At 40.7% G+C, this 19,348-nt stretch overlaps 2 protein-coding genes across 5 annotated transcripts in view; both read right to left on the minus strand.

Annotated features, from left to right (window-relative positions):
* kmt2d (lysine (K)-specific methyltransferase 2D) overlaps window positions 1-7,099 on the minus strand; it is a 45,077-nt gene extending 37,978 nt beyond the window's left edge. For all 3 annotated transcript variants that reach the window (XM_054776552.1, XM_054776561.1, XM_054776542.1), the window contains exons 1-7: window positions 6,803-7,099; window positions 4,639-4,721; window positions 4,327-4,438; window positions 3,173-3,375; window positions 2,937-3,046; window positions 2,683-2,845; window positions 206-377 (exon numbers count right to left, since the gene is read on the minus strand). In XM_054776552.1, coding sequence (XP_054632527.1) covers window positions 206-377; window positions 2,683-2,845; window positions 2,937-3,046; window positions 3,173-3,375; window positions 4,327-4,438; window positions 4,639-4,687 — 809 coding nt within the window. In that variant the 5' untranslated portion in view covers window positions 4,688-4,721; window positions 6,803-7,099. The remainder of the gene's footprint in view (window positions 1-205; window positions 378-2,682; window positions 2,846-2,936; window positions 3,047-3,172; window positions 3,376-4,326; window positions 4,439-4,638; window positions 4,722-6,802) is intronic.
* Window positions 7,100-9,173: 2,074 nt separating this feature from the next.
* dhh (desert hedgehog signaling molecule) lies at window positions 9,174-14,241 on the minus strand. 2 transcript variants are annotated; one of them, XM_054797803.1, is made up of 4 exons: window positions 13,872-14,241; window positions 13,481-13,797; window positions 11,195-11,456; window positions 9,174-10,223 (listed from the first exon to the last, which is right to left on the minus strand). In XM_054797803.1, exons 2-4 carry the CDS (start codon window positions 13,787-13,789, stop codon window positions 9,457-9,459), a joined length of 1,338 nt encoding a protein of 445 aa, XP_054653778.1. In that variant the 5' UTR covers window positions 13,790-13,797; window positions 13,872-14,241; the 3' UTR covers window positions 9,174-9,456. The 2 variants fall into 2 exon arrangements, with proteins under 2 accessions (XP_054653778.1, XP_054653777.1); XM_054797802.1 differs by having other exon boundaries at window positions 13,481-14,241.
* Between the last annotated feature and the right edge of the window lie 5,107 nt (window positions 14,242-19,348).

Below are 19,348 nucleotides of genomic sequence, written 5' to 3' on the forward strand. Positions count from 1 at the left end.
TTAATGTTAAAACCGTATCTAGAAAGTCATAAACGTGTTTTCTATGCTTTAACTATGAAAATATTCCATTTGTTAAGAGTGAATCCTATATCGCAGCAATTCATTTATCGCGGTCGGGTCTGGAACCAATAAACCGCTATAAACGAGGGACGACTATTCTGAAACAGCTAACAAAAGTCAAGTGTACTGATAGGCGTGAACTCACCTGCAAGTCTGGCACACTTTACACTCTGGGCATTGCCATCCTGCTCGCTGAATGGGCGTGGCCCCAATCTCTAAACAGGCCGCATGATAATGTAGACCACAACCCGTACAGAACAGCAAGTCTGTAAGCTCTCCCACCGAGTCGCAAACAGCACACCAAGCTTCTTCACCTGCTGTAAAAGTAAAAAAAATAGATTTGAAATTGAAATAGAATGAGCCAATGCTGGTTTTGGTTAAACTAAAATATTGACATTGTAAATGCTACATAATGCCCTGGCAGTAGCTGCAGTGTAATTTATATCAAAAACTGATTTAGCATTAAAAGGATGATGATGATTTATTCATTTGAACTTTTTTTTCCTCACATTCTTTCACATCAGTATACCTCTCATATCAAAATACTAAATGTCCAAAAGGAGCAAGAAGAAGCAGAGCTTATTCAGTCCCACGCCCTCTTTGTTTCACATCCAGTCGCTAATACATGTCACAATTACTAATACATTTCACATCAAGTGCTGATACATTTGTTCATTTCCCATTCAACATGGTCCCTATATAACAACGCCTTACAATGAAGGTGAGGTTTGTAAATCTGCTTGGACAAACCGCTGCAAATCTCACAAAGTGCAGGTGTCATATGACTTAGCATAATATCTCTCTGTGGTTCATGATTCTTCTCCCTCGGGGATGTAATGGTGGTCACCCTTTTGGGGGGGACCCGCAGCTCGTTTTTTTTTTTTTTTTTATTAACCCTCTGGATATTCTGAGAATAATTTCAAATAATTATTTATGACATGCATTTTAGATATTACACTAATTTGCTTTGTTACCTGTAACACAAAGCTATGATGTTGATGTTTTGTTCAGATAGCTTAGCGTAGTGATTCTCAACTAGTAGGTTGCGGAGCAGTTTTTAGTGGGTTGCGGGGTAAAAAAACAAAAATTGTGTAATGACCCGATGCCCGTGAATGCACCTCATGCCCATGTTGTTCGCTTGCTTGCTTGTCACCACGAGGTACGTGCCATGTTCATGGGCGACTTGGCTAAGCTTGGGGGGGAAGGGGAAGGGCAGAGTGTGGACTTGTGTGTGCTCGACACACAGCTACTAGATATCTACTGGAGAAGAGTGCGGAATAAAGCGAAAAGCTCATGTTGTCTTGGGTGGGGAAATTATCCCCACAATGAAGACTATCAGGTACAGTAATTTTTTTTTCCAAGTCAGAACTAACGTAAACTAAAGTTTTGGTCTTGCAGTAGCCCAAACTCATTTTAGGGATGTACAACAACAAAATCCTCACAGTCAGTTTATGGCTTCCAATCTGATTCTTTCTATAGTCTTGCTGACCCTGTACCAATCTTTTTTAAATAAATAAGCTTTTGTTACAAACATGAATTTGTGGAATTGAATATGATTATGAAAATAGCTGTTCAAGCATTAAAAATAATGCAACTAAAGTATTGCTGAATTAACTTTTTTGTTACACAGCGTGACCAACAATATTGTTTGGCTTTTGTAACAAACCTCTGTGCAAGCAGTGGCGGAGCCAGAAATTTTTCATTGGGGTGGCCAAAGTGAGACTATTACTCCCATAGGGGTGGCAATAAGTTGATGCCTGAAATGTCTAGATGGCCAGTGGAGTGGCCACGGCCACCATTGGCCACCACGTAGCTCCGCCACTGTGTGTGTTCGGTGGAAAACGTTTGGACACCGCTGCTGTAGGTAGTTCAAACATCTGTTATCCTACAACAATTGAAATTATGTTACATAATGTTGCGTCTGTGAGACTGCTACGCTGAAAGACTAGACAGTATTCAAGAGAGAAGTTTGAACCCATAAAAAAAACAAATCTAAAAGTCTGTCTCGTGGGCACTAGGCCTGGGACGATAAATTAATTCATTAATCCCACAAGAAATGAAAATCAACTCGAAAATTTTGCTGGCCTCATGTGCATGCGTGTCTGTTTTCCTCATCTCTCGCCTCTAAACAGGCAGGAAGTGGATTCACTCTTTGCATTGGTTTCACACCTTGGCGCATTTGTTCTGTAGAACAATGGCATGAATGGAGTGAGCCCTTTTCTCTGTCATACAGTATCTTTGTCTTGCTGCATGGAGACGGGACCGGTAGCATACACACAGAGCACACAAGAGTGTAGCTTGTGAGGAACAATGCAAGATAACGTAGTATAAATTACATTAGTAGATTGCAATATATTGTCATATTGTCATATATTTTTTATTACTTTTTTCATTGTAGTTTTCTTAAAAGTAATGTTAAAATCTCATCTCGTCTTGTTTTCTCGTGTATTGTCTGGTCTTGTGAACTGAGTATCTTGTGACACCCCTAATAATGATCAATGATCACAACCACTGATGAGAGTAGTGGAACACCAGATGCAGTTGAAAGTTGAAAAGTTGTGCAATTACTTTGCGTACACTATGCAATATGTTACAAATCCTGAGAAGATTAGCTTTTCTTACCCAGCTCTTCTGCCTTGTCTATGTGCTGTGGACAAAGAAGGGCCAACTGCTTCATGGATTGGAAGGATCCACTCGCTGCCGCACAAGGAAAGTGGTAAAACGCTGAACAGCCCACAGCATGACAACGAATGGTTGCACCCAGCCTTTTGCAGTATTCACAAAGCTGCAACAAACCAATGTTAAATATCAACTAGCAATACTGAATGCAGGAAACCTTTGTTAATCCCAACATTTTCCTTTGACTGTGCACTTACCTGCTGCGTCCCTGAGATAACAGCCTTATCCACATTCTCCAACTTGTCGTCATCCATTTGTTTCACTCCCTCTGACCACACCGCACACCAGTGATGAACCCAACAACCCCCTGTTTATTACAACACCATTAGCCAAAGCTCCACATAAACTTCAATTCTACATCTGTGCCATATACGTATCTTCTACTTAACTAATATTGACTGTGAATAATATTTAGTATTGTTGGGTTTTTAACCTGAGTCATCAAAGAGTGATGCCACACAGGGGATGTCCAAAAATCCAATGGAAGACAAGTCATCATTTCCAGGCTGGGGCAGAGGAAAAACGGATGGCTGGAGAGTTGGTCGTTCTGAAGTTGGCCCAAAGTGTCTCAGTTCCCGTTGTCCGTGAAGGCTGCGCTCCACACAGTTGCAAAGAGCACAGGCCCTCGCGCTCTCTCTATTTGGACAACATCAACCAAAGAGTGGAACCTTGATTAGTGTACATCGCGGTTAGCATATTTTTCAGTTTACGGTACACAATAATTTTGCCCCTGTTCGCGCAAAATATGGCACGCATCTTGTCCTGTTATTGATACACTACGTTGAGTCCAGCTGTGTTTGTAACATATTTTTGATCACAGAACCTCTCTGTTAGCATGCTCCAAAGTGGATACAGGAACCGGAAGTTATTGTCCCCCAGCTACGTCGCCCGTCTATTACAACATCAGAGGTTGACTCTGTAGTTCTTTAGTTACACCACAAGTCTCTGCTTTTCTTTTTGATTACAGCAGCAAGATAAACCACAATGGAGCCAAACAAAGTTGCAAGTGGCAGCACTTTCATAAAAAAGGTGAGAAACGCTATTGAATTGAAGGAATAACTTGTAGCAAAGTATGAAGGTGCCATCCATGTGGAAATCTCTTCTCCTCCTCCCTCACTGCTCGTCATCGCTGTCTTTGTCAACAAAGGTCTTCAATCAATCTAAAAGTAACATTACATGTTCATTTGTCCATTTTATTTGTCATTTATATGCATTTCAAATTGCTTCCTGCATGTAAAACTATAATTGTAAAGGTATTAAAAACATTTTTTTTGCATTATTTCTGATGGGAAAAATGTATTTTGGTTTGAGTTGGACTTTCTGGAATGGATTTATAATGCTAACCGAGGTTCCACTGTACAAGCAGACCAATCACAGCATTAACAGTCAGATACAGCTCAAAGATTTTTGGGGGGATGTGCATGCCAGGCTGTGCTCCAGCTGGCTGAACAAGGAAAACTGAAACCAGCGAAATGCAACAAAATGTACAACTAAGAGCAACGAAGTGTACAAGCACATTTAAGGGTCAAAACGTGTGCCATGTATGAAAAATGCTGACATGTTGGCAGGTCACCACAAGGAACTTACATAGATGTACTTGAAGAGGCTACAGTAGCATCGGACACATCCTCAGCAGCAGGAACAGTTTGGGACTCTCCATCAGAGGAGACATGTTGTTTAGCAGAAGCTTTATCATCAGCTAAAAAAATAAGTGAAAACTCTTGTGAACTTTATTTACAAAAACAAAGCAGGATCTCATGAAAATGTATTTCACAACGAATACTAACCTATCTGCCATTGTATTACACAAACTGGTGTGAAATATTATTATTATTATTATTATTATTATCATTATTATTATTATTATTATTATTATTAGCCAAAACATTCTATGATTACCTGTTGGCTCAGACTCGCTCTCTTCGCAGTTTGATTTCTGCTCATCCATCCCCCAAGCTGATTCTGACCTCCTTGAGAGAGATCTGCAATTTCAAAACAGAAATGTCTCATAAGAATGTTAATGGCATTACATACAGTAGATGCTATTTTCAAAGCATGCAAACAGTAAACATCTGTAAACATTTGACTTAACTAACAAATGTGTTGGTGAATAATGGGCATTGCAAAGATACAGCATATGACACATTACAAGGCTTTCCATACAGATGGGATGTTAGCAAGCATGCAGATCTCAACAAAAGATAACAAGTAGAATATTAGCAACTATGAACTACATTAAATAAAAGACAAAACGTTGTCACTTTGCACTCACCATGCTACTGGTTTAAAAACTCGCATCCAGGTTTATACAAATGTAAGGTCTTGGTCTTACAGTGACCGACTAATACAGTAAGCCACCCTGCCTCTGCAATGATGAAAACAGCGCGAGTGTTACAGAAAGCTGATACACCGGAATTAACGCATAACGTGCTTATTCACCAAACAATCCATAATACACCCTGGGAAAATGGCTGCAGCAAAAGACACAAAGTAGTAGCTAATGGTAAATCTCGTATATATTTTTTAAAAGTAACCATAATTGAGGATACACAAAGAAAACACAACTTCCGTGTTGAAAACTTCCTGTTGCAGCTGTGTTGTCGCCGTGTGGAACATAAGTCGCACAAACTTTTGTTCCGGCCTGAGCCTCATGCCATTGACGAAGTACAATAAATCAAACTATGCGGAGCTCCATCTCCTCGCCAATGTTTCAGCGACATAACAGACAACATGGGGGTCATCCTGGGTCGTGTTAACCAGCGACGGTGCCTCCATACTGTTCATGTACGTGAAGAGTGGAAAGCGACTCTGTACGGAGCTCCATTTCCATGCATGATAACATGGCAGCTTCCCTAATGCGCGCTCGTATGATCGTTAATCTCCCAGTGTCAGAAAATAAATAAATGTCTGCAGCGCAGCCATACCAATGCCTTGGTAGAGGTGTGTGTGACACATATTGATTCTGTAACTTAGATCGGGTAGTCAGCAAGTTACAAAACAAACCTTTCGGAGTTGAACCGAACAATCATATGTGACTATTTCCACACGTTTCACCGGGTGAGGGACGTACGCCTTTCATATATTTTCCCAGCATTTAAGAATACGTTTTGATAGCAACATCCATCAATTGATCAGATAAGGAAGTTTGTCGCGTGTTTATAAAAACAAAATGATGATGATGATGATTTGAGTAACAGCGTTAGACACTAGCCAAAACCAAAAAACATACATTATAAGCAATTGTAAATTATATTTATCTAAAGCAAAGAGTACATTTGGTGGATGGGCACATTTTGGCAACAGCTATTACAAAAAAATAGGCTTCGAAATAAATCTGACAGTCTAAGCACACTTCTCGGTAACAATGGCACACATCGTATTTACAGGTGAACAATACAGTTAAGTCCATTAATTAGCGAAATAATTTCTAAAAATGTACTTCGTAGTGACGACCTGATGGCCAAGTAGCGTCCGGGTTAGCTGTACACTGACACAAGTATTAAGAAATCAACTTTTAATGTCATTTTATATGCTGTCATTTTGATAATATGACCAAATGGCAACGGCATCTTGTTGCCATGGCATAAAATATTTTTACAGTTCACTAATATCAGCCTTAGCCATCATTACTCAATGTAAACACCGATTTCAGGGGTTAGTACTCTATCCAGCAAATAGTCCGGTCCACGTCCGTGGCGACGGACTGAAACGGGAAATCTACCAACTACCGATGGTGACGTAGCAGCTCAGTGTCCCGAAGAGTAAAACTGTACAAACTACGTCCACTGTCATGCATAACTGCATTCACTTCAGGAAATGACAAGTGATAACTCAGAGTAAAATATCCTGTAGTGCGTTACCACAGCACATTATTCAACCTCAAGTTAGCGCTCAGGTAACATGGCTAGTTCTCCAGCAAGTAGACAGCGTCATCTGCTAGAAGCTAACAGCTAAATGCTACCGATAGCAGAGCCTACATTACCCGGTCTAAGGTCAGGGTTAGTGTGTCTCTAATGATGCCTGGCACGAAAAGTTGAGAAAAGTCACAATTGCAGCAACTGACCTTACGAAAACAATACTGTCTCCTCATACATCAGCAAAATCCAAAGAGCCACACTGCTTCCCGTAATGCTGATGGTCGCTTCATTTTATGTACCGGACTAACGCTGCAGCTAGCCGGCTGGAGGGAGAGTGGGGGAAGTGCACGTCGGCGGAAGGCAAGCTGTGCGTTTTGTGTAGCTAGCTTCTCAACTACATGGATGGCGCTGGGGTTAGCAGGCTAACCACTACTTCAGCTTTGTGGCCACACATACTCGCCAGGGAATGGAGACAGCTATATTACTCATCCAGCCCAGTTAAACTGTTTACCGACCTCTTTCAGCTAACAGACTTATGGATTTAGCTTGGATGCTAACAACTAGCTAGCTAACGCTCTGTTCTGGAATCCGATTTGTGCGATTGCGGGATTGCACGATTCACTCAAAAATAATTTATTGCACAACCACATTCATTTGGAACTGTGCTTTATTCAATAACAGAATTGTCACCTTCATTGTCAACTTCCTGTACACCCTTTTGGCTATTAGCATCTCCCCATTTGGGTAAACTGTGTCGCGGCTGCACACTTCTCGTTGCGCCAAATACAATCAGGTCAAAAACAAATTCGTCCGAAACCTGGATGTCGGATCAACATTATATTAATGTCCCGTTGTATTCTGTTCGCAATTTCCTGCAATGTACACGCTTTTGCTTGTTGGTAGGCAGAGCGCGGAATATTAACTCTCTATATTAGGTCATTACATTTTCCAAAGCAGGGAAGCCATTTTAATTAGGTTGTTTTAATTGCAGCAGAAAGCTGGATGCCTCCGTCTTTGCCCGAGTGTGTGATTTTTACTGTGAAATGTACAGTACTATTGGAAATTAATTTTGCCCTCTGAAATATTCTTATTTATACTGTTTTCTCAACTGTGTCGAATCTGTGCAGTTGCAGTGTGATGGGGGTCAGACAACACATTTGCCACCCTTGATCGACATTGCAATGTATGGCTTTGAATATGATAATGTATTTAGTGATGACAATGCTATAGGTGAGTGTTTACAGTATGATTGCATTATAAAGAGACATTCAGACAGCTTTCCACGGTTCCACAAGACTGGCATATCAAAGCCTGTACATATTCTAGTTATGTCTTGAGTATAACACTTACATATTCAAATATAGAGATAATTGGAATTGTTGCATTGCATGCAGTGGGTGCACTGAGCAGCACCTGCTGCAGGGGGATTGATCTGCAGTTTGACCCTGCACTGTGAAATGCTTGCAGACATGCGCATGTGTGGAGACCTTTGTGTGAACCTCAAGGATTGGGGAAAAAGACTGGATGTGTAAAGGTTTTTACAGGAAGCAGCTATTAAATTAGTTTAAAATGACATTAAATAAACATAGTCATCATAAGAAAAACTATTCCGGTTCAAAAGAAGGCCTAAAGATAGCCTGATAAGTTGTTAAAATGTTGTACGGTCAATTTAGCATACATACATACGTGCATAAAGGGACACTGTGCAGGTTTTCATTTTGAAAATAGGTTATTACAGGTCTCCTGGACAGGATTAGTTAACTCCCCATTCATCTTTAGCAAGATTGGATTAGATTTTAGGGGGGTCGAGACCATTTGGAAGACAGGCCAATTGGCCAATGGCCGTAAACAGAGGGCGGTATTAAGGGCAACCCCTCCCTGCCATTGGTCCAGCAGCAGCAGAGTGACTGCTTTTCCCATCTGCCTCCTGCATCTCAAAGATAATCCCTTAGAATACCGCCACAGATGTTACAACAGAGCACATAAACACAATTTGGTATTCCATGTAGGATTTTTCATAGATTTAAGGGCTCAGGAGTTTACTGGATGGGGTTAGGTATGCTTTTATTTGACTTACTCATAGTGTTGTTTTGGGTTCCATGTACTATATACACATGACCTTGAAGTATTTTATTAAAACTCAAAAGTGTTAAAATAAAGTGTATAATTTTCAGTAGAGTGCTTTATGTATGTACCTGTTGTCAAACAATGGAGTTAAAATAACATGCATAAGGGCAGGCTTTCCACCAGGGGATGCTGTTAGGAATGTTTTTGTACTTTTGTACTCTAAATTTGGTGGGTTTCAACATTAAATAATCACAGTGTTGTTTCATTACTTGTGATTCAAAGCCAATTTCACTTAAAATGACATATTGGAAGATGCACTAGTGATAAAAATCAAGGCAGCTGCCCTAAAAGACCCACTTTTATCATGTTCAGGCCCTTCAAATGAAATGTAGTGTGCTGCAAGTCACCATATCACTCTATTGCGTAAAATAGGTAAAAGCTGCAGTACTTCAGAGCTAAAAACAAGATACAAAACCTTGTTAAATTAAATTTTTAATATTTCATGACATGACAAAATGTGAGGACATTCGATACAAGTGGTGCACTTATTATAATTGGAAACATTTACCAGGTATATTCCAACTCATAGGGTACAAAAATATAAATTCTATTGATTTGAGAAACTCACTATTACATGTGGGAGAAAAATGTCCATGATAATGTCTATAATATATTCAATTACAAATAATCCAGTAAGATTGGTGCATTATGCTAGGATCAACACACTGATGTTCAGAACAAGTGAAGAGAAACTGGAGGTGTTAGTGAAAATGTAGCAGTTAAGTCTGTACTTCTAAGGGTGGAAAGTGTTGGGATGTAAAATGATGGAGCCCATAGTGTACAGTAAGCGAGCATACCAGTGCACTTTGGATGTCTGATGACTGAGTCTCTCATCAACATCCTGATGTCCAATAGAACTATTCGTCACATAGAAAACTGCGGTGTCCTCTTTGACCAAAGTGCCGCAATGAAGTGAAGTTGTGTTAGTGCAACTAACTAGTGTAGTTTCCCCCCATAGTAGGCGCTCCAATGAGGAGAGGAGTCGCAGAGGTCCAAACGCCCAGTGTGAAAGTGCATGGTCTTCCACTACTGCGTAGCTGGAGACCAGCACTCCGTCAACAAACAAAGTTCCATCTTCTGTCAAAGGTGCATAGACGCCCATAGTCTCTTGTACTGAAACTGAAATGATGCGAGAATGGTGTAACCGACCGTCTGCTCGGTGGATCAGAACACAGTCCTGGGTTCTGGCTCTGCTGGCAAACCAAGCCCTGTACTTACTGCTGTCACGTGTGCAGTCAGGGTCTAAGAAGACCAAGTGATGTGGAGTGACAGCCAATCTATGACTGTCTTCTGTCTTCAGAGACAGAACAGTGGACCGGGCTTCTTGATCCCGGTGCAGAAACAACAGGAATGGGCTAAATACTATTTGGCCTGTCGTAGACACGGCCATGACTTTGTCCCCAGGGGTCAGTGATGATAAGGTCTTCTGCCGGCCTCCAGCAACTGTCACCCGGGCCCAGCCTGGGAAACAGCCTCCCTTTTCCACTGCAACAGAGTGATCTTGCAGGAAGACAGAAAGTAAGATACTGGTCAAAAGTTTGAGGCCAGCTTTTTCACACAGCTTGACGTAGTAAAATAGCAAATGGGAAAAAGCCAGAACACTGACAATATGTATTGGCATTGAAAATAAGTTTTCAGCATTGTAGAAAAAGATGATTTAACAATGAAACAGCTATTGGAACTAAAAAAAGTCTCCTCGCCAAAACACATTAAGCTGAAAGTGAAAAAAAATAAGATTGAAAGTGAAAACCAGGAAGTTGAAATTGAAAAACAATGACAAAAAATATACAAAAAAAATGTACATGAAGGACAAATCTAAAGACTGACCAAAAAAACCACATTAATCCAATAAAATATTGTATATCTTTTTAAGGTTCGTGTTTTTGTTTATTTTTCTGTGGAATCTTCAAATGAATTTTTTTTTTTTCCTGCAATGATGAAATGCATTTTCAATGCCATTGATGGCAGTGTTCTGGCTCAATAAAATACCCACATTAGCAATGACATTAATTAGAGTTCTATTCCTTTGGAGTTTTAGAGAGGATCACATTAAGTGAGAATTGATCCCACACTTGATGCACAAAAGTCAGCTATGTGAACCACTATAGTACCAGTGGCTGCAGTGCAATGTTTGTTGTTGAATTTTTTTTTTTTTTTATTCAGTTACATGGCTTTTGCTTTACTTGTGAGATTGTAGATAATAGCTGACATTGTCATGCACTGTTTTAGGAATGGGTTTCATAACAATGTGTGTGACAAAACTGTAAGTGGAGGTCACACTGACTACTTTCCAGTATAGCCTTCATGGGTTTGTACTGTTAATACCATCCTAATAAAGAAACAGAGGAATGTTTGTATATGGTCACTAAAGCATTGAAAAAACTGTCAATCCTTAGGTTGACTTATGACCTTTGGTTCATGGCACTTGTAACATACAGTATATAACGCTATAATGACGCACATTGTCTTACCAGCTTTTACAGAGCAGTGGATGTGATATTTGGACTCGTAGTGGACCCAGTCAAAGCCCGCCTCCACAGCCAGCTGGGCGAGCAGTCCGTACTTGTCCGTTTCCCTGTCATCGGTGGTGATGTCCACAGCACGACCTTCATAGTGGAGAGATCCAGGAGGGTGGTGACCATCCTCGTCCCAGGCCTCTGTTACTCGTAGGTGCACCCCTGGCCACTGGTTCATTACAGCTATGGCCAGCCTGTTCAAACACTCCTTACAGCGCTAAAATAAAAGTTAAACACGGGAGTTATTCAGATCCTAACCCATAACTTAATATATATAATACAAGTGTATCTTGAATGCTGCTGAGGTGCCCTTCAGCAAGGCGCTGAACCCCCAGCTTCCAACTGTCTTTATGTGTCCCCCCCTTCACTCTACATGTTCATAGGAACCTATCATAAGTGTCTGTCTCAGCTCCATAGGGTGCAATTTGAATCTCCTCAGCCAGTGCACTACTTAAATTCTGTTCTTCCTCTTGTACGCTAGAGGGCACTAACCAGCTTCTTAGTAACTGTAAAATGTCAAAATGAGTGTTGTTTGTTTTTCCTAGTGTGTGCTTGTTGCTTCTGCAATGAAGCTGTTATGATATACGTATGTAATACTTAGTGTTGCATACGCTCTGCTCTTCACAACAAAACCTAATATCAGGAAAACATCAGCCTTTAAATGCATTAAATACATCATTTACTTTTTTAAATAAAAAAATATGACATGCGCATAATGCCAAAACTTAATAAAAATGTAATTTCTATGTATTTTTCTTATTGCACTCTTTTAATGTGATATTTGTGAGAGCATTACATTGAATGCTTTTCTTATGCATCGTTAGACAACTTCATTAAACCTAAATCAAAAGAGCATGAATATGAAATGACTCCAGACTAAGAATACAGTTGACCCACGTGTACAGCGGACGGCATGTTTGAACCCCACTCAAGTAGGAATGTCAGACACTTTTTATCATTTATTAACATGGTGAAGTTAAGTGCAATATATGAGTCCATTACACACCTCACTGCTTTCAGTTGTGAAATTTTGATTCCACTATTTCAACACTGTCTCTCCCGTATTACAATTCATTTTCTGCGCCGGCACATAAATTTTCCCATGACTGCGGTGCTAAAAGCCAGTTTCAACCTTTCTCAAACAATTGGGACATTAGGGGAAAAAAGATACTGTAGCCAGTTTGGTGCATTCCTTTGCTCTTTTTGACAGGGTGATAGAATAATCAAGGCCATTCTCTGACTTTCACGGCTGTGCCAAGCATGAGTTTCACCCCTGAGACATTTGATGAGAATTGTGACTCCTTAGCACTCTTGTGGGCCGCAATGTTTCAGCCTCACAAAGAAGTGCACTGGGCAAATGATGGTGTCAAGGGATGTTGCGGCCTGAAATGGTATGGAGTCTAATGAGAAATGTGGGAAAGAGTTGTGAAAAGAAGGGAAGCATGGGAGAGATTGCCACTACAAAGAAGGCAGATGGGAAAATGTATTGGCATGCACTGTGGAATGTGACAGTAAAAGGGTGAGAACGAGAGGGACAGAAAGCAAACTAGATACATTTTCCCTCCTAATGCCATTGAAGAAAGGCGTTTCATTGTCACAACTACAATAGTGGCTTTTCCAACGGTGCATGCCATTACTTCAGCAGGCGGGAATTTCGTATAGGCGACCTCTCTCCAAGTGACGCACAATGATTGTCTTTCACATCTGGGCAAAAGGGGCACATGCACTCAAAAGTGGGCATTAGAAGGGCACAGATGTACAACCGCGAACATTCATCACCCGGGATGGGAAGGAACACAGATTTTTATCCTGAATAAGCAAAGAAAGCCACAGCAGTCACTCAGTGGAAGAAATCACTTCCCGTTGTTGCATGTGTGGGATTGAAATACCAAATCTTGACGGCTGTACACAGTATGTAGTTTTGACGATGAGGCCCATCCACCTGTCATGGCAGTATTCCCAATAACAAAGTCTTTGGTTAAAGATTAAATAGAGCCATTCTTGTTCAGGGAGCTCAGCTTCTTAAGGGGGAGTGTTGAATTACGTCCTTCTTATCTTAAGAAAAGGGAGTTTGGTTGAAACATACACACTCTCTGTTGAACATTGAGCCCGCCAATGGCAAACAATGAATGAGGTGATGTGATTTATTTGATTATGTGTATATAAGAGTGTTTGAGCATCTTTCTTTGAGGCCTCACCAGGGCAAATGGCAACAAATATGAAATGTAAAAACACACTTACTTTTGTCATGAAGCGATCGGCATTGGTGTTCTCTTCATCTTTGAACACAATATCTGGGTTGTAGTTGCACACCAGTTCATTGAAGCGCTCAGAGTTGCGCGTGATCTTGCCCTCTGCCCTCCCACTGGCCCCCAGGTTGTTCTCTGAGAAGTTGGGGAAAAATTGCTTATAGTGCATGGCTGTCAGTTTCCTGGGCCTGGACCGGACGCCGTACCCAGGCCCCGGTCCGCATCCCTCCGCCAGACACAGGCAGGTCCACAGGGCAAGCAGGCTGAGGTGAGAGCTCCGGGCCCAGCCGGGCTGCTTCATTGGGGAGGCTTGGGTGACATGTAGGATAGGGTCACAGCTTGATCCATTCCATATAACATAGAGCTTTACAATGAAAACTTACTTGCTGTTTGGACATAATGCTCCTTTTAAGTAGACTATAAAAAGGTTCCTCAGGTATTTAAACTAAGAAGACACACACACTTGTTGCTGTGCAATTCCACTCATGGGTGCCACAAGTGCAGTTAAAGTCATCTTCTTCTTCTACAAGACACAATTGGCGCTGCTCTCCAAGTGATTGCTAAATCCCATGCATGAATCATGATGTGCACCATAAAGTCCGACAGCCATGCTCATCCTCCTGTCTCGTCTTAACTTTTGTTTTCCTCCTCCCCTTCTTCTCCTTCCAGCGTCCTTTGATGACTTGAAGCGCTCCTGGCCACCTTGTACCAGCCATCGGGTCTTATTAGAGCCCAGAACAGATTGCCCTCCCTTCCTCTCTGCACGCTCCCACTGCACCAGCACACGCCTCCAATTCAACCTTTGAAAGGACATATGATTAGTCTACTCGTGTTAACACAATGACACCCCCTGCGAGCTCACTGCCTGTCAGACGACTTCGGCCACTTTGCTTGCAGACAAATGCTTTTTTGGGTGTCATATTTAAAGCTTCAAACGTCTAAATTAATACCACTTTTAACAAAAGAGCAAACTTATTCATACATAAGTACATGTTTATGCCTAATACAACATCCTCCAGTCTTTTGCCACTTTCTTCTTTCACTTCCAGACATAAGATAACAGTCTGACTGTTAGGTCAAAGGTTAAAGACACAAAAAATAACAAGTGCGTGTTATTAATAGACAAACTTGAAAGTGAAGGTCATGCAGAGAAAACAAGTGTCCAACCTTGACACCCCTAAAAGTCTTCCTTACTTCCTGTGTTTGAGGAACCTACGGTGCCCCCAAGACCTCTCACTCGAAAACAACCCATTATTTTTATCCATCTCAGAACAATAGCTGGCAGAGCCATTAAATTTATCTGATAATGCTGGACAAAGGAGGAGAGAGGAATAATTTGCAGTTCCAGGGGTCTGACATCTGCAATCACATACGGAAGCTTGGATTAATGTCAGATGGAGAGGGTGGAGTGTATACACTGTGCTATCTCTGGAAATACTGGAACAACCGTAGATGACTTACAGTATATGTATTATTTGTTTAAAGTAAGTGTACATATTCATTATATACAGTATGCACCAAATAATGCAATCCAATACAAAACTTATAACAAAAGTAGCGACGAGGTTGGTGGCTGGTGAGGCACTGACTCCTTTGGAGTTTTTTTTTAAATGTTAATACAGGTTGCTCATTAAGTGGATAACAAGAAAAAGAAGAGAATATTTGTTTAAAACGATGTCTTGAAATAGTTTTCAAATACCTCTTAGTCCCATTTATTCACATTTTTATTAACTGGTCAATTTGTGTTCTTACCTTTTATCGGTATATGAAGTACAATGTTCCCTCGCTCTATCGCAGATTTTTTTTAGTGCTTCTTTTTTTTTTTATTCCGGTGTTTAAGCCGCCACTTCTTTCTTAAACTTTAAACAGTTGTGTGGCTAATTTATTGCTAAGTTCTAATCTTGTGATATCTCCTTTACTTCAGAACTACTACTAATCAGTGAACTCACGATGAGCTTATCCACCCATTGGACATCGCAGGAGGTCATTACTCAATATAACAGACTCACGGCGTCATCTTACAAAAAAGGCTAAACTCATCACACAGCAAATTAACACTCAAAAGGTAGTTAGGAAATATTACCAATATTACCATTAGTACTGATAGGAGTTAAAAAAAAAAAAAAACTATTTTAACGGCTTCCCATAATGCATTGAGTCCAAATAAAGTATTCATTGGTGCCTGCCGGGGTGCTGCAATGATATCAGCCTCTCTGTAGGCTCCTCTGGCTCCCTCTGGTGGACAGAGGCAGCATTGCAGCGCCATTCATCCATTCATTTTGTATGCCGCTTGTCCTTCCGATTTCGATTTTCACTGTACAGGGCAAATGGCAAACAGCGGGTATGGCATCATGTGGGAATTGCTGAAGACAATGTTGTGGATCGAGAGGCTTATGGTGGCGGTGGGATTATGGTAAGGGTAGGCGTATGTTATGGACAACGAACACAGGAGCATTCTATTGATGGCATTTTAAATACACAGATATGGTGATGAGATTCTGAGGCCCACTGTTATGCCATTCACCCACGACCATCATCTCATGTTGCAGGATGATAATGCACAGACCCATGTTGCAAAGATCAATTTCTGGAAGCTAAAAACATCCCAGTTCACCCATTGAGCATGTTTCATGCTCTGAATCAGCGTATAGGACAGTGTGTTCGCAGTGACGCGTGGTGAGATTCATGGCTGCTTATTTTATGTTAATGCAGCTTGCTCATTAAGAGGATAACAAGAAAAGGAAGATAATGTCCATGGACACAATTTGGACATGTTCATGGTGTTCACACTAACTTCTTGCCAGCTATTTAGACTAATGGTTGTGTGTTGACTTATTTTCAGCAACTAGTAAATATACACTGTTATACAAGCTGTACACTGACTACTCTAAAGTGTATCCAGGTTTAATTTCCATCGTATTTCCCCTTGAGAAGATAGTAAAATGGCTGCTGAAATGTGAGGGGTGTACTCACTATTGTGAGCTACGATAACATCCCTGCATATCTTGGTTTGTGATGGTGGCATGATACCTCAATAGGATTAATATTGATATTGACATGACTACCTAATGTGTTGTGTCCCTGATCAGCTTCTGCAAGATTTGTTCTGGCAAATCTACAAAGTCACCAAAGGTCCCAGACAACATCCTTGTTGGGGAAGGTTCCAGAAGATCCCAGGATGTTATAGGGAGGGGTGGCAGGGTGAAACTGCATTTTCCTGTCCTAATGGTAAACACAGGAGAGCACACGTCTGGCCCAGGCAGCATAGATGAGAGATATCAGCCTCCATGACAAACCCAGGGCATGACTCAGACAAAAAAAAGCAACAAACACACATTCACATCTTCACCATGTTTAAATGTTTCATCAAAGCAATTTGAGAATGTAACATGAAAGGGGAGAAAGGAAGGAAGCAAGCATGCATCTGTGGGCTGGAGATGGAAATGAAGTTGTGCTTATTAGTTCTTTTATTTTGGCGCCCCCAATCTTTCGGCCTCCCCTTTGCCGCTTGCCTCTGAACATTTTACTCCCCCGTTTCAGGATGGGAGTATATGACTGGGTGACTGCTTGGGCTTCCTGCAAAGCCACAAAAGTGAAAATGACATCTGTCCTCCCCTGGTTGCATGCTCTTTCTTTCATGCTTGAAATTGCACTTTTGCAAGTTTAATACCTGCAAAGTTAACTCAGTGACTGACTGACAAAAAGGGTGTAAAAGTGAGTGTTTTAATGGGTGAATTGGGTGGAATTAGACAAATGATTTATGGCCAATTACTTGCTAAGTCCCGCCTTTGGCCCAACAAAGTCGTTTTTGCTTGATGGCAGCCATGTTTTTCATCCAAACTTGCACAGACATGTGCTTGTTAGTCCCCGAAAGGTGTGTGCGAAGTTTTGTGCTGATTCGACAAAACATCCTACAGTTACCGTTGTTGCTTTGCTGAGTGTATTGAAGCTGTGTGAGAAATTTCAAATCAGTCCAATTTATAGGGTCTTTTGGGTTTAATAATAGTGCCACCATGTGGTGGATTTGTAAAAAAAAACAAACAAAAAAAGCAACTTGGGTAACAGGGCTGTTGTAATGGTACACTATTTGTAATTGGATTTTTCAGTATAGTACCTTCGGTTCACGTCAGGTGTCTACTCGGTAAACAGTGCAGCAGCCTCTGGCTCGTGTGAAGGAGAAGCCAGAACCTGGACACCCTCTTCTTGTCGTTCTGTCGAGCCTACTGTTTCCTCCACTTTGCCTTCTCAGTGAAATATGTAAATGGAGTGGATTCGACGGAGGCAGTGTGCTGAGGTATACATACTGAATGGTGATCGTGGCCTACCATTACAGCGGTTTAGGAGTAAAAGAGTTACACCATGGGTTATTTCACATGACTGTATTTTCTGTGTAAGAGAATAGTGATTCACATACAATATTAATATGTTAAGTCAGGGGTCCCCAACCACTGGGAAGCTTTCAGGTGCAATGATAAATAAAAAAAATACACTTGTAAATAACTACATCTAATTTTATGTAAATGCATATCAATTTCGGAAATAAGGGCCATTGTTTTATTTTAAAAAATAATATACAGTTGGCATTTATATGTTCTGTTGCAAGTGGCAACCCATCCCTCTTTGTTCAACGGTCCCTGAACGCATCTAACATTCTTTCATGCAGCACAGATAGAATACTAAAATGTATTTTTACCGTTTTTCTATCACCTCATATTTGATCTCAAATGCTGATACTATGTGGGAATGCATAAAGGTAAATTTTCATGACCTTTACTGAGTGCTAATGTGCACATTTGTCTCAAGTTAATTCATGCTAGTACACTGCCTTTACACACACACACGTCAAACAGCGATGTAATGGTCTCTCTGAAAAACAAACTCCAGGTTTGTACTGGTGGATGGTGAGTCTGCATTCATTTTGTGCTTTTAATTTGATGTTGTTCGTGTCTTAGTTTTACACAATACATAATAAGATCGCTATAATGTACGAACTCCCCTTTGGTCCGCGGGAGATTTGTGGGAACACAAGCCTGTCCGTGGGTCAAAAAAGGTTGGGGACCACTGTGTATACATACCCACACACTGCCGGTTTTGGAATATTTTTAGTTGGGGGATGGGTATAAATACTCAGACGTAAATGGTAGTAACCAGACCTAAAAACTAACCAGATATCAGTGCCTCATTACGGTGGTACTGAAATGAGCCAAAAATGAGGTATAGTTACCTCCGACTCAACTTTTTGTTGTGCTTGACTTTTTTCACCTGCACAGATGACGGTGAGTGTTGAGTTGAAATGCTCGAAAGTTTGGTTGTACTTCACCTTAAAAGATGCAGACTCATCCAAGCGCTTGAAGGTGATATTGTGCTCTTAAATAGCGTAAGTAAGCTCATTTTGCTGAGTTAATACACGACTCTTGCACGTAGGATAATCTAGCATTATGGTTAGTGGTTGCAAAGGGTGATTCATCATGATTTATTGCTTAATTTACTACTTAATATTCATAAAAATCATAAGAATTGCTGCCAACAGTCCCTGTCCTTTCGTTGTGGTGTGGTCCAATAGAGCACTGAGGGCTAAACAGTCTACTGGTTCATTTTTTATTTTTGTATTTATTTATTTATTTTTAATGGGGTTGAGGGCAAAAATTATTGATTATGACACTTGGAGGTGCCCTTTTTTTTTTTTTTTTTAAAACAAGTAACTTTATTACAGCCCCTTCAAAATCTGCCTACCAACCAGTGGCCATGCAAAGGAATCATAAATGTTGGGGAAAAATCAGACAAATTCTTTAATTGATAGAGAAACTTTTAAAGCTTTATATAGAATCACCAATGACTATTTGTTGACTATGCAGTCTAT

This window comes from Dunckerocampus dactyliophorus, chromosome 1, assembly GCF_027744805.1.
Source record: "Dunckerocampus dactyliophorus isolate RoL2022-P2 chromosome 1, RoL_Ddac_1.1, whole genome shotgun sequence".
In the NCBI taxonomy this organism is placed as follows: domain Eukaryota; kingdom Metazoa; phylum Chordata; class Actinopteri; order Syngnathiformes; family Syngnathidae; genus Dunckerocampus; species Dunckerocampus dactyliophorus.